Source organism: Cetorhinus maximus, chromosome 10 (assembly GCF_964194155.1).
Source record: "Cetorhinus maximus chromosome 10, sCetMax3.hap1.1, whole genome shotgun sequence".
Classification (NCBI taxonomy): domain Eukaryota; kingdom Metazoa; phylum Chordata; class Chondrichthyes; order Lamniformes; family Cetorhinidae; genus Cetorhinus; species Cetorhinus maximus.
Window position 1 is genome coordinate 144,331,769 of NC_135888.1, and position 13,949 is coordinate 144,345,717.

The 13,949-nt window shown below is 43.7% G+C and overlaps 1 protein-coding gene across 3 annotated transcripts in view; it reads left to right on the forward strand.

Annotated features, from left to right (window-relative positions):
- Positions 1-13,949, forward strand: part of arap3 (ArfGAP with RhoGAP domain, ankyrin repeat and PH domain 3) — a 328,942-nt gene that overhangs the window by 141,733 nt on the left and 173,260 nt on the right. For all 3 annotated transcript variants that reach the window (XM_078551238.1, XM_078551241.1, XM_078551239.1), the window contains 2 exons: positions 4,252-4,436; positions 12,799-12,905. In XM_078551238.1, coding sequence (XP_078407364.1) covers positions 4,252-4,436; positions 12,799-12,905 — 292 coding nt within the window. The remainder of the gene's footprint in view (positions 1-4,251; positions 4,437-12,798; positions 12,906-13,949) is intronic.

A 13,949-nucleotide genomic window follows, 5' to 3' on the forward strand; every position in this document is an offset into this window, starting at 1 on the left:
CAGCATTTATTGCCCATCCCTAATTGTCCTTGTTCAGGAGGCATTTAAGAATCAACTACATTGCGGTGGGTCTGGAGTAACATATTGAGCAGACCAGGTAAGAATGACAGATTTCCTTCCCTAAAGGACATTAGTGAACCAGATGAGTTTTTACAACAATCGTCAATGTTTTCTGGTCATCATCAAACTTTTATTTCCAGGTTTTCATTGAATTCAGATTCTACCATCTGCCGTGGTGGGATTCGAACTCTGGTCCCCAAAGCATCACCCTGGGTCTCTGGATTAGTAGTCCAGTATACGGTCTACTCCTTTCTTATGTTGTTCACCAGCATACATTAGCAGCAATTTGTACCATACACCTTTGACAGCACCTTCCAAACCCCTGACCTCTACCGTAAGGGCAGCAGACAAATGGGAACACCACCACCTGGAAGTTCCCCTCTAAGCCACTCACCATCCTGACTTGGAAATATATCACCGTTCCTTCACTGTCGCTGGATCAAAATCCTGGAACTGCCTCCCTAACAGCACTGTGGGTGTACCTACACCACATGGACTGCAACGGTTCAAGAAGGCAGCTCACCACCACCTTCTCAAGGGCAACTAGGGATGGGCAATAAATGCTGACCCAGCCAGTGACACCCACATCCCATAAATGAATAAAAATACATTGATGGTTGTGTGTCGTGCCCGTGTTATTGAACTACTGTATATCTTTTTCTCTCTTCAGAGACGTGTGTTGCCAATAACTTCTGTTTCAGCTTTAGGCCTCATCAATTTCTCTCTTTTTCTTATTTTCCCTCATTGCTTTAGCTATTCTCATGTCCCTGTGACTTTAATGGCTGGGTATTCCTTCGGATCTGTTCCAAAATGTAACTTCTGCAGAACATACTGAATTGTACTGACAAGGAACATGCAAATATGCTTATATGGCTCAGCTAACCTATCATCACATTAGTGTGCGGGAACATTACTTGTATTTCAGGGACTCTCACCTCATTTATCCTTGCTCAAAAAATCTGCAACATGTTCCCATGCACGTCTTTGGCCTGAATTTTTCAAATAGCAGGGCCTCACTTCTCGCTATTCAAAGAGTCAGCGGGGAACACATCTCCACCAGCTCCGAATGCCCCACAGCCATTTCACACTCAAAGGAGTGTTCAGGCGGGACTTCTGCCCATCACTCGGGAGGAAGTCCCACCTTAGAGAGCTGCTGGCCAATCTGATTGGCTGGCACTTCTCTAGTGGACAGAAGAGGAAATGCAGGAGGACGCCTGAGATTAAGTCTGAGCACTGGAGGCCCAGGTAAGTTCAAAGGGTCCCAGATGTGAAGGGTAGGGAAGGCCTGGGGTGGGGGCGGTACAAAGGGGGAAACCGGGTTCTCAGGAGAAAGGCCAGGGGGAGGGAGGGAGGTCCAGAGGCCACCGGACCTTAAGGGGGAATGCCCGGCTTCAGAAGAGGGTTTCTAAAAGAGGCGCCACCCACCTCACACTTTCCGTACGAGATGTGACTTTGTTGATTTTCGGGCTTCCCCCAACGCAAGATCAAACCTCTCAAGCTTAAAAATTGAGGCTGAGAGGGAAACGGTCCTTAAGTAGCCAATAATTGGCCATTTAAGGGCCTCTATTGGGGCAAAGGTGGGCTTCCTGCCTGAGGCCTTGCCCCACCCCCGCGTAAAATCGCTATGTGGCTGGGGCAAGCGGGAACACAGAGGGAATCCTGTGTTAGGAAATAGAGATCGTTTAAGCAAGCTATATTTGTATTTGTGGGTGTTAAGAATGAATTTTAGCTTTAATGTTTAAGTTTGATTCGTATTTGTTTGTAAAGAAAAGAAGTTGAGTTTTAGGATTTTACAGCCCAGCTGCAGCAAGTCTCTCCCCGGCAGAAACGGCAAAGCCTTTTAAATCTCCATTCGTTTCAGTGGGACCACCTGAGCAGGAAGGGCCATAAAATCTTGGCCTTAGTTTCACTTTAAAAGATGTCTGCATTTTAATGAAGATTTTATGACTCTTGAAGGGGAGTGAAAGCAAACAAGAGTAGAAAAACCTGAGCTGTTGCCTAGCAACAGGAGTCCATAAAGGAGGCCCCCACAGGACCAGAAAAGTAGTTTCAGCCCAGTTGAAAGCAGTTTGAGTTCAGTTGAGGCCGGATTCAAGAGAGGCTGAACAGCAGAGGGATAGATAGCAAGTCCCAAACTAAAGTTGAAGCCAGTTGCCAGGAGAGGCTGGACAAGAGAGGAAATTGCAGGAGCAGGTTCCAGAAACTAAAGAAGAAAGTCCCAAATCCAGGGGAGTGGAACAGGAAAGGTTCCAAGAAGACAGTCTAGTCAAAGGACAAGGACAGGAATCTGGAAAATGTTCTGTTCTGTGGAATTGAAAGTAAGGGGCAGAGAGGAAGGCTCCAAGCTTCAAGCTTGAAGAGAAGAAAGCTGCAGAAAGCAGATTTAAAGCAACGTAAGTGTGCAAGAAGCCGGAAGGCCCGAGGAGATAGCTGAAGGCCTGTAACTCTTTACTATGGGCATGTGAAGCAATGGTGTTCTATTGGCATGGCTGAGTCAGTGAGAGAGTTTGTGGAAGAAAACTTGAATGCATGTGGTGACCCAGGGGAGAGGAACATTGGAAGTGGAGTTTGAAACCCTGGAGGTGGACCCTTGTGGATGGCATCCAGAGAAAGCGTTGTTTGGGGGAAGGTTCCAGAGCAAGTTCTTCGAGAGTGGAGATTGGAAAGCCTCATGGGAAAGATGCAGCAGGATTTTTCCATTGGCGGGGATAGGCGGAGGTGAGGGAAGCTGAACCTCCGATCGGCTCCGCACCGTGATTTCACGTGGGGGGGGCCAATTAAGGCCCACTCTGCGTGGAACGTGAGTGGCAGCGATGAGCGCTACCTGTGCAGGTGGGGGGAGGAGGGAGAGCCGGGCCTAGTATACAGTTTGTTCAATCTCCCTGAGGCACGGAGCTGCTGTGTAAAGAGAAAATGATGAGAGTAAAAATTTAATAAAACATGTCCCCTCACATGACTGTGTCACATGAGCTGGGATATGTTTTTAATTCAAAAATAAAGTTTTTATTTAATGTTTATTTGCTTTAGGAAACCTCAAGCCGCTCATGAATGAGACTTCCTAAAAAAAGTAAAGGCCGTTTGGTCCTTTCGCCAACTGTAAGTTTGGACGGGCAGCGTAAATTTGAATTTAATTAGATTGTTAATGGCCTCACTCGGCCATTTAATTATCCGCGAGCGTGCAGCCGACTCTGGCACGTGCCTGCTGAGCGAAATTTCGCGAGACTGCGTGATGACGTCAGGGCGCACGCCCGATGTCATCACGCGTCATTTCACACTCGGGTGTATCGAGCACGCACCCACACGCCAAGCATAATATTCTGCCCATGGAGTTCAGTGAGACTGGTTTGCTCTCAGTGTGACAAGCGCCTGTGGGGAGTTGAGGAGAGATCCATAGAATCTGGTTGAGGCGGCATCTGTCACTTGGTTTCAGAGTGTGGTGTGTCTGACCACAGGTCACCTATTGGTTTACATGGACTGTGTACTTACTGTGAACATTAGAGTATGAGATAGCTTTTATAACTTGTGTTATCCTTACAAACCTGTATATATCCATTAAGGTATAGTTGTGGGTGAAGGAGTATTGTAATATAGTTCATCTTTTCTTGTTTAAAGAATGTTTTAGAATTTTGTTAAAAGTTCATCAGCTGACTCCTGTGACTCTGTTCAGTAGCCACCTCCGTGTATCTAAATAAAAGTTAGGATCTATCAAGCTGGGTTCCACCCTGGGATTCAGCTTGTCCAGTAATAACTTCAGCTGGGATCATAGCACCCGTCCCTTCAATTTCAAGTTCCCCCCCGACCTAAAAATGCACCAGTGGGGGAACCATAAAATTCTGCCATTTGTCTGCTGCCTCTGTAATCCCCTCCACAGCCGTCTCTGCAGTTAGTTCATTCTGGCCTCTTGTGCGTCACTGATTTTAATAGCTCCGTCATTCGTGGCTATATCTCCAGCTGACAAAGTCCCAAACTCTGGAATATCTTCCCTAAATCTCTCCACCTCCCTGACTTGCTTTCCTCCTTTAAGACACTGCTTAAAACCTGCTTCTTTGACCAAGTTTTTGGACATCTTTCTTAATATCTCCTTATGTGACTCGGTGTCACACTTTATTTATAATGTTTCTGTGAGGCACCTTGGGACATTTTAGTACTTTTAAAATGCTATATGTCTGACTCTGTCTTTATGTATTTCAGTGCAGAGAAATGAGTGGTGTACACACTTGCAGAACGCAGTCAAGGAGCATCACTTCTCCTCCCCTCGACGGACTGGACCAATGGCTTTCTGGCAGAAGTTTGGTTGCTTGGAGATGAAGGGATACAAATCGAAAGTGTACGCTGCCCTCAACATCAACATCCTATGGCTACACAAAAACGAACAGGTGCGGAAGAAATGGGTGGATGGTGGGAGGAGCAGAGGGAGAATCACACAGAAGCAATGTCCCCCACATAATGTGATATCAGTTTAGTGGGAATTAATTATAAAGAACGTAATAGGATCTTTATTGGATAGTGATGACCATCAGGACACTCGTAGCAACAATTTTAAGAAGAGCCTTCAGATGCCGTACAAAGACAGTGTCAGTCTGAATGATTAGTTGTACTGATATGAAGTCGCCACTATAAATTGCTTGGGTCATTTATCAACTTAGATGTACTAAATAAATGCAAGTTGTTGCAGTTTAGCTGCTACAAATGTTTCCTGTCTTCCACACTGCTATAGTCTTCTGGCTGATTGAAAAAGCCTACTTGAGTGGAAGTACACAGAGACAATGGGGAAGGTATCAGACCATTCTGCCAATCTGAGAAAGAAAGATAGACTGGTATTTATATAGCACCTTTCATTACCCCATGTCTTCCTAAAGTGCTTTATATTTAAGTGATTTTTTGAAGTGTGGTCACTGTCATCATCATCACAGCACTGGACACAAATGCAGAATGGATTGGGTACTCGAATGGAAAAGTGAAGAATTAAAGTAAGATCCAATAGTGGTAGGAGACTCAATAGTAAGCGAAACAGACAGATGCTTTTGCAGCCGTAGACGTGACTCCAGGATGGTGTGTTGCCTCCTTGATGCTAGGGTCAAGGATGTCACAGAACGGCTGCAGGACATCCTGAAGGGGGAGGGTGAACAATCAGAGGTCGTGTTTCACATTGGTGCCAATGACATAGGTAGGAAGAGGGATGAGGTCCTGCAACAAGAATTTATTTTCTAAATATGTTTGCCTATTCCTATTTTGAAAGTGGGAAGGGGTAGATACGATGTTCAGGAAGTATCTCCTTTCCAAATCATGCTCGCATCCTTTAAGGGACCAGGAGCATCAAAGAGCTGAAGAAAGTAGAGTTAATATCACAATCATTCAAAGTCAGTTCGTAAATCAAGAGAGCTGTAGTCCATCAGTCATACCTTAGAAACTAGAGCTTGGCTATAGTAAGTATATAAAGACATGATAAAAATGTTTTCACGGGATGTGGGCTTCACTGACTGGGCCAACATTTATTGCCCATTCCTAGTTGCCCTTGAGAAGGTGGTTGTGAGCTGCCTTCTTGAACCGCTGCAGTCCGTGTGGTGTAGGTACATCCACAGTGCTGTTAGGGAGGGAGTTCCAGGATTTTGACCCAGCGACAGTGAAGGAACAGCGATATATTTCCAAGTCAGGATGGTGAGTGACTTGGAAGGGAACTTCCAGTAGGTGGTGTTCCCATTAAATTAACACATTAAATTAATTAAATGCTGGAAATTCTCAGCAGGTCTAGCAGCATCTGTGGAGAGAGAAACAGAGTTAATGTTTCAGGTCATGACCTTTCATCAGATCTGATTTCAGATTTCCAGCATCTGCAGTATTTTGCTTTTGTGTGGCATTCCTATTTATCTGCTGCTCTTAGCCTTCGATGTGATAGAGGGTTTGGATGGTGCTGTTGAAGGGAGCCTTGGTGAGTGGCAGTGTATCTTGGAGATGGTACACACAGCTGACACTGTGCATCGATGCTGGAGGGAGTGAATATTTAAGGTGATGGATGTGGTGCCAATCAAGTGGGCTGTTTTGTCCTAGGTGGTGTCAAGTATTTTGAGTGTTGTTGGAGCTGCACTCATCCAGGCAAGTGGGAAATATTCCATCACGCTCCTGACTTTTGCCTTGTAGATGGTGGACAAGCTTAAATGTTTGTAATGTCTACAGATGTTTTTTTTTTGGTTGACGTTATATTAACAGTCCAGAGGTCATATAGAATGTGAATTTTGCTAAATAGACACACGTTGCTGAAGCTTTTCATCTCGCACACATCAGAACAAAATTTCAAACAATCACAAAATTTAGAACATGGGGAAAGGGGAGCTGGTTGAAAATAATTGAGCTCATAAGGTGGCTCATTTACGCTTGCTAGAAATGACATACATGCATACTCATACGTTCGCTGTAAACAAAAGGAATATGTTCAAGCTTTGTACCTTTTGTTGAATTACATGGGAGCTTGGGGAGCATATAGTTCCCTATAGTTTTCTCCATGGCAATGCCTTGGCTAAACAGAGTCAACTTGCCAATCCATCTGCGCCCTTTTCTCTTGTAGTACAAATTGTTGTGATAGTTTGAAATTTGGCATTCTTGTGTTTGTCCTGATGAGTGCAAGATGAAAAGTTTTGCCTTACTATGTGTGCTTGGCTGAGAAACCAGGCAGTCATTAGAATTCTAAAATACCAGAGCTCTGGGGAAAACATTTAACAGCTATGGCTCTCTGATCTCTGCTGTCAATTTCAAAATGCCTATTTATCGAAGATGCAGAGGCTTCAAGTGCCTGCAGTTTCAGCTATTGAAACTTTAAAGGATCTGGATGATTGACATTTTCAGGGGGAGGTGGTGGCATAGTGGTATTATCAATATAGTGGTCTTGTCACTGGACTGGTAACAGAGACACAGGGTAATACTCTGGGGACATGGCAGATGGTGGAATTTGAATTCAATAAAAAAATCTGGAATGAAAAGTCTGATGATGACCATGAAACCATTGGCGATTGTTGTAAAAACCCACCCGGTTCACTAATGTCCTTTAGGGAAGAAAATCTGCCACCCTTACCTGGTCTGGCCTACATGTGACTCCAGACACACAGCAATGTGGTCGACTCTTAAATGCCCTCTGAACTATGGCAATTAGGGATGGGCAATAAATGTTGACCTAGCCAGCGACACCCACATCCCATGAATGAATAAATAAATTAAAAATTGCCCTGTTGTAAAAAGGTGTTCATTTTTAAGAAAGTGGAAAATTATCAATGAATGACTTTTTAAAAAATCTTTCTTTACACATCCTACTGTCACTTTGGGGTTCATTGCTTCTATACAGTGCATAGTGGGTGAATCAACTTGGAAATGACAAAGCTTGACATGGGGGTCATGAGGAGCCACAAGGGTTGATTTGGGGGGCACAGCTTGCCATGGGAGGCATGCGGGGCAAAGGGATTGTTTGGGGAGCATGGGGCACATGAGGAGGAATTTTTGAACTTACCTTTTAAAAGGTCCCCTCGTGTAGACTATGTTTCACATCTCCATGGAGGGTCCATGAACCACAAGTCCTATAAAACCTGATCCAACTCCATAAAAAGTATGGAGGACTAGGACATGCCTATCCCCACAATGGAGCCAACCAGGTCGGGAATGCTGGATGCAGTCTTTTGACCTCAACCAGCCTGCACGATTTAAAGCCATTCCCAAAAATTGGACAGCCCAGGAATGGGGCCAGAAATCCTGGAATCGGGACCCACCCGCCATTTTTAAAGGTCCCTCGAGTCATCCCAACTCGGTGAAAATCCAGGCCATTAGTTTTGTTTCTCTCCATGGACCTGTGCGATGAGAGATTTTAACTATCAGAAATATTAAGTCCAAAGACATAGTGAAACAATGGGAATATGCATTCAAAGGGGAAAATATGTATAAAGGAGTGAAGGCTGTGTGTAAGGGAAGGCATTTTAAGATCTAACAAGTGTGAAAAGCCTTCAGCATCGATACCTAAAGCTGCTGTTTTCAATGAACTGAAGTTAAGAAATTCACTTTGAATTCAACTGCTTCAGGGTATCATGTTTCTTTGCCTGGGTCTTTTAAAATCTACGTATCTTACTGTTGCCTTAATGCAAGTGTAACTGGGAGTCAGGTTAATTAGGGGATTTATAAGTTATTATAGTAGTAATTTGGAGACATATGTGGGTGCTTAAAAATATTTTTTCTTGTTAATAAATGTTTAATCTAGTTTGATAAAACCTATAAGGGTTGGTAGTCTTATTACTACTGAATTCGCGGCACACATCTCGAAATTTATACAAATTTCCAAACAAGCTGTGACAGTTGTTTCAAGTTTCCCTTTGGGATTTGAGCAGCTCAGCATTTACCATCAGCTATGCCATAGCAAAGAGAGGGTTTAAACTAAAATGGCAGGGGATGGGAACCTATGCAAGGAGTCAGAGGAGGGGGAATCAAGGACAAGAACAAAAGACAGGAAGGGGAATAAAAAAGTGATAGGCAGAGAAATCAAGGGCAAGAATCAATCAGGGCCTCAGTGAAAAATAGTGGGAACAGGACAAGTAATGTTAAAAAGGCAAGCTTTAAGGCTTTCGTCTTAATGCAAGGAGCATTCGCAATAAAGTGGATGAATTAACCGTGCAAATAGATGTAAACAGGTATGATATAGTTGGGATTATGGAAACATGGCTGCAGGGTGACCAGGGATGGGAACTGAACATCCAGGGGTATTGCGTATTTAGGAAGGACAGACAAAAAGGAAAAGGCGGTGGAGTTGCATTGCTGGTTAAAGAGGAAATTAATGCAATAGTGAGGAAAGATATTAGCTCCGACGATGTGGAATCTGTATGGGTAGAGCTGAGAACCACTAAGGGGCAAAAAACATTCTTGGGGGTTGTATATAGACCCCCAAACTGTCGCGGTGATGTTGGGAATGGCATTAAACAGGACATTAGAGACTCATGCAATAAAGGAACATCTGTAATTATGGTTGACTTTAATATGCATATAGATTGGGCAAATCAAATTAGTAACAATACCGTAGAGGAGGAATTCCTGAAGTGTATACGGGATGGTTTTCTGGACCAATACGTTGAGGAACCAACTAGAGAACAGGCCATCCTAGACTGGGTATTGTGTAATGAGAAAGGAATAATTGGCAACCTAGTTGTGTGAGGCCCCTTGGGGATGAGCGACCATAATATGATAGAATTCTTCATCAAGATGAAGAGTGACGTAGTTGATTCTGAGACCAGGGTCCTGAATCTTAATAAAGGAAACTACGATGGTATGAGGCGCGAGTTGGCTATGATGGATTGGGAAACGTTACTCAAAGGGACGACGGTGAATAGGCAACGGCAAACATTCAAAGAGCGCATGGGTGAACTGCAACAATTGTTTATTCCTGTCTGGTGCAAAAGTAAAACAGGAAAGGTGGCCAAACCATGGCTTACAAGGGAAATTAGAGATAGTATTAGATCCAAGGAAGAGGCATGCAAATTGGCCAGAAAAAACAACAGACCTGAGGATTGGGAGGAGTTTAGAACTCAGCAAAGGAGGACCAAGGGATTGATTAAGAAGGGGAAAATAGAGGATGAGAGTAAGCTTGCAGGGAACATAAAAACTTACTGTAAAAGTTTATGTAGGTATGTGCAGAGAAAAAGATTGGTGAAGACAAATGTAGGTCCCTTACAGTCAGAAACAGGGGAATTTATAATGGGGGAACAAAGAAATGGCTGACCAACTAAATACATACTTTGGTCCTGTCTTCACAAAGGAGGACACAAATAACATACCACAAATGTTGGGGAACACAGGGTTTAGAGGGAGGGAGGAACTGAAAGAAATCAGTGTTATTAGGGAAATGGTGTTTGGGAAATTGATGGGATTGAAGGCCGATAAATCCTCAGGGCTTGATAACCTACATCCCAGAGTACTTACAGAAGTGGCCCTAGAAATAATGGATGCATTGGTGGTCATCTTCTGAGATTCTATAGACTCTGAAAAAGTTCCTGCAGATTGGAGGGTAGCTAATGTAACCCCACTATTTAAAAAGGGAGGTAGAGAAAAAACAGGCAATTATAGGCCAGTCAGCCTGACGTCGGTAGTGGGGAAAATTCTAGAGTCCATTATAAAAGATTTAATAGCTGAGCACTTGGAAAACAGTAGCAGAATCAGACAGAGTCAGCATGGATTTACGAAAGGGAAATCATGCTTGACAAATCTACTGGAATTTTTCGAAGATGTAACTAGTAGAGTTGATGAGGGGGAGCCAGTGGATGTAGTTTATTTGGACTTTCAAAAGGCTTTCGACAAAGTCCCGCATAAGAGATTAGCATGTAAAATTAAAGCGCATGGGTTTGGGGGTAGTGTATTGAGATGGATAGAAAACTGTTTGGCGGACAGGAAACAAAGAGTAGGAATAAACAGGTCTTTTTCCGAATGGCAGGCAGTGACTAGTAGGGTACCGCAGGGATCGGTGCTGGGACCCCAGTTATTCACAATATAAATGATTTAGATGAGGGAACTAAATGTAATATCTACAACTTTGCAGATGACACAAAGCTGGATGGGAAGGTGAGCTGTGAGGAGGATGCAGAGATGCTTCAGTGTGATTTTGACAAGCTGAGTGAGTGGGCAAATGCATGGCAGATGCAGTATAATGTGGATAAATGTGAGGTTATCCACTTTGGTAGCAAAAAGAGGAAGGCAGATTATTATCTGAATGGCTATAAATTGAGAGAGTGGAATGTGCAATGAGACCTGGGTGTCCTTGTTCACCAGTCGCTGAAGGTAAGCATGCAGGTGCAGCAGGCGGTAAAGAAGGCAAATGGTATGTTGGCCTTCATAGCCAGAGGATTCGAGTACAGGAGCAGGGATGTCTTGCTGCATTTATACAGGGCCTTAGTGACACCACACCTGGAATATTGTGTGCAGTTTTGGTCTCCTTATCTGAGGAAGGATGTACTTGCTATAGAGGGAGTGCAGCGAAGGTTTACCCGACTGATTCCTGGGATGGGGAGACTGACATATGAGGAGAGATTGAGTCGGTTAGGATTATATTCGCTGGAGTTCAGAAGAATGAGGGGGGAATCTCATAGAAACCTATAAAATTCTAACAGGACTAGACAGGGCAGATGAAGGAAGGATATTCCCGATGGTGGGGGATTCCAGAACCAGGGGTCACAGTCTGAGGATACGGGGTAGACCATTTAGAACTGAGATGAGGAGAAATTTCTTCACCCAGAGAATGGTGAGCCTGTTGGATTTGTTACCACAGAAAGTAGTTGAGGCCAAAACATTGTATGCTTTCAAGAAGGAGTTAGATTTTGCTCTTGGGGCAAAAGGGATCAAAAGATATGGAGAGAAGGGGGAAGCAGGCTATTGAGTTGGGTGATCAGCCATGATCATAATGAATGGTGGAGCAAGCTCGATGGGCCAAATGGCCTATTCCTGCTCCTATTTTCTATGTTTCTATAAGAGCAGGAGTTGGCCATTCGGCCCATCATGCCTGCTCCACCATTCAGTTAGATCATGGCTGACCTGGGTTCAAATCCCACCACGGCAGATGGTGGAATCTGAATTCAATAAAAATCTGGAATTAAAAGATGACCATGAAACCATTGTCGATTGTTGTAAAAACCCATCTCGTTCACTAATGTCCTTTAGAGAAGGAAATCTGCCGTCCTTACCTGGTCTGGCCTATTTGTGACTCCAGACCCACAGCAATGTAGTTGACTCTTAAATGCCCTCTGATCAAGGACAATTAGGGATGGGCATTAAATGCTGCCTAGCCAGTGATGTTCACATCCCATGAATAAATGAAAAAAAATTGACCTCAATGATACTTTCCCGCCCTATGTCCCCTTGATATCGTTAGAATCCAGAAGTCTGTTGATTTCTGTTTTGATCATACTCAATGATTGAGCTTCCACAGCCTCTGGGGCAGAGAATTCCAAAGATTCTGAGTGAAGAAATTCCTCCTCACCTCAGTCTTAAATGACCTGCCCCTTATTCTGAGACTGTGTCCCTGGTTCTTGACTCACCAGCCAGGGGGAAACATCTACATCCACATCGACCCCATCACACCCTGTAAGAATTTTGTAAGTTTCATTGAGATCATGTCACATTCTTCGAAACTCTAGGGAATACAGGCCCAGTCTTCGCAATCTCTGCTCATAAGACAATCCCACCATCCCAGGGATCAGTCTGGTGAACCTCCAGTGCACTCCCTCTATGGCAAATACATCCTTCCTTAGATAAAGAGACCAAAGCTGTACACAAAAAAGATATGGTCTCACCAAGGCTCTATACAATTGCAGCACGGCACCTTTACTCCTGTACTCACATACCTTTGTGACGAAGGCCAACGTAACATTTGCCTTCCTAATTGCTTGCTGCACCTGCATGCTAACTTTTAGTGACTCATGAACAAGGACACCCAGGTCCCTTTGGACATCAACATTTCCCAACCTCTCACCATTTAAGAAATATTTTGTCTTTCTGTTTTTTCTACCAAAGTGGATAACTTCACACTTACTCACATTATATTCCATCTGCCATGTTCTAGCCCATCTACTTAGCCTGTCCAAGTCCTCTTGAAGCCTCCCTGCATCCTTCTCACAACTTACCTTCCCACCCAGTTTTGTGTCAGGGCAAGAGGGCAAATCTTAAATGAGTTTGAATTGGAATTGTGTATCAAGCTAATGCTAACACATGCTGCTTTTGTTGTGGTAGAATTTTAAAACTGGTATTGCAATCACGATGATTGAAGTAGAGGGAGCCACGATTCGTGATGGCAATCGTAAAAGCTTTGAATTAATCACTCCTTTTAAAACCTTCAGGTGAGTTATATTGTTTCTTATTTTCTCTTGTTTCTCTGCTATTTGTATTGCCACAAGTTAACAGGTTATAGATCTCCCACAATATAACCATTGCGTTCTGACATGATGTTTGACACACACTGAGCTACAATGTACTGACCTCCTTATTTAAAAAAATATGTAAATACATTAGGAGCAGTTCACAGAAGGTTTACTAAACTAACACCAGGAATGGGTGGGTTGTCTTATGAGGAAAGGTGGGACAGGTTAGGCTTGTATCCACTGGAGTATAGAAGAGTAAGAGTCAAGTTGATTGAAATGTATAAGATCCTGAGGGGTCTTGACAGGGTGGATGTGGAGAGGATGTTTCCTCTTGTGAGAAAATCTAGGACTAGGGGTCACTGTTTCAAAATAAGGGGTCACCGTTTAAAATGGAGATTAGGCAAATTTTTTCTCTCAGAGGGTCATGAGTCTTTGGACTCTCTCCCTCAAAAGGCGGTGGAAGTAGAGCCTTTGAATGTTTCCAAGGCAAAGCTAGATAGATTCTTGATTAACAAGGGGGTGAAAGGTTAACGGGAGTAGTCAAGAATGTGGGGTTGAGGTTACATTCAGATCAGCCATGATCTTATTGAATGGTGGAGCAGGCTTGAGGGGCCGAATGGTCTACTCCTGTTCCTATTTCATATGTTCATACAGTTTGGTACAGAAAACAATGTTAACATAAAAACTAGAAGCAGGAGTAGGCCATTCAGCCCTTCGAGCCTGCTCCGCCATTCATTATGATCATGGCTGATCATCCAACTCAATAGCCTCTCCCGCTTTCTCCCCATATCCTTTGATCCCTTTCACCCCAAGAGCTATATCTAACTCCTTCTTGAAAGTATACAATGTTTTGGTCTCAACTACTTTCTGTGATAATGAATTCCACAGGCTCACCACTCTCTGGGTGAAGATATTTCTCCTCATCCCAGTCCTAAATGGTCTACCCCATATCCTCAGACTGTGACCCCTGGTTCTGGATTCCCCACCATCGAGAACATCCTTCCTGCATCTACCCTGTCTAGT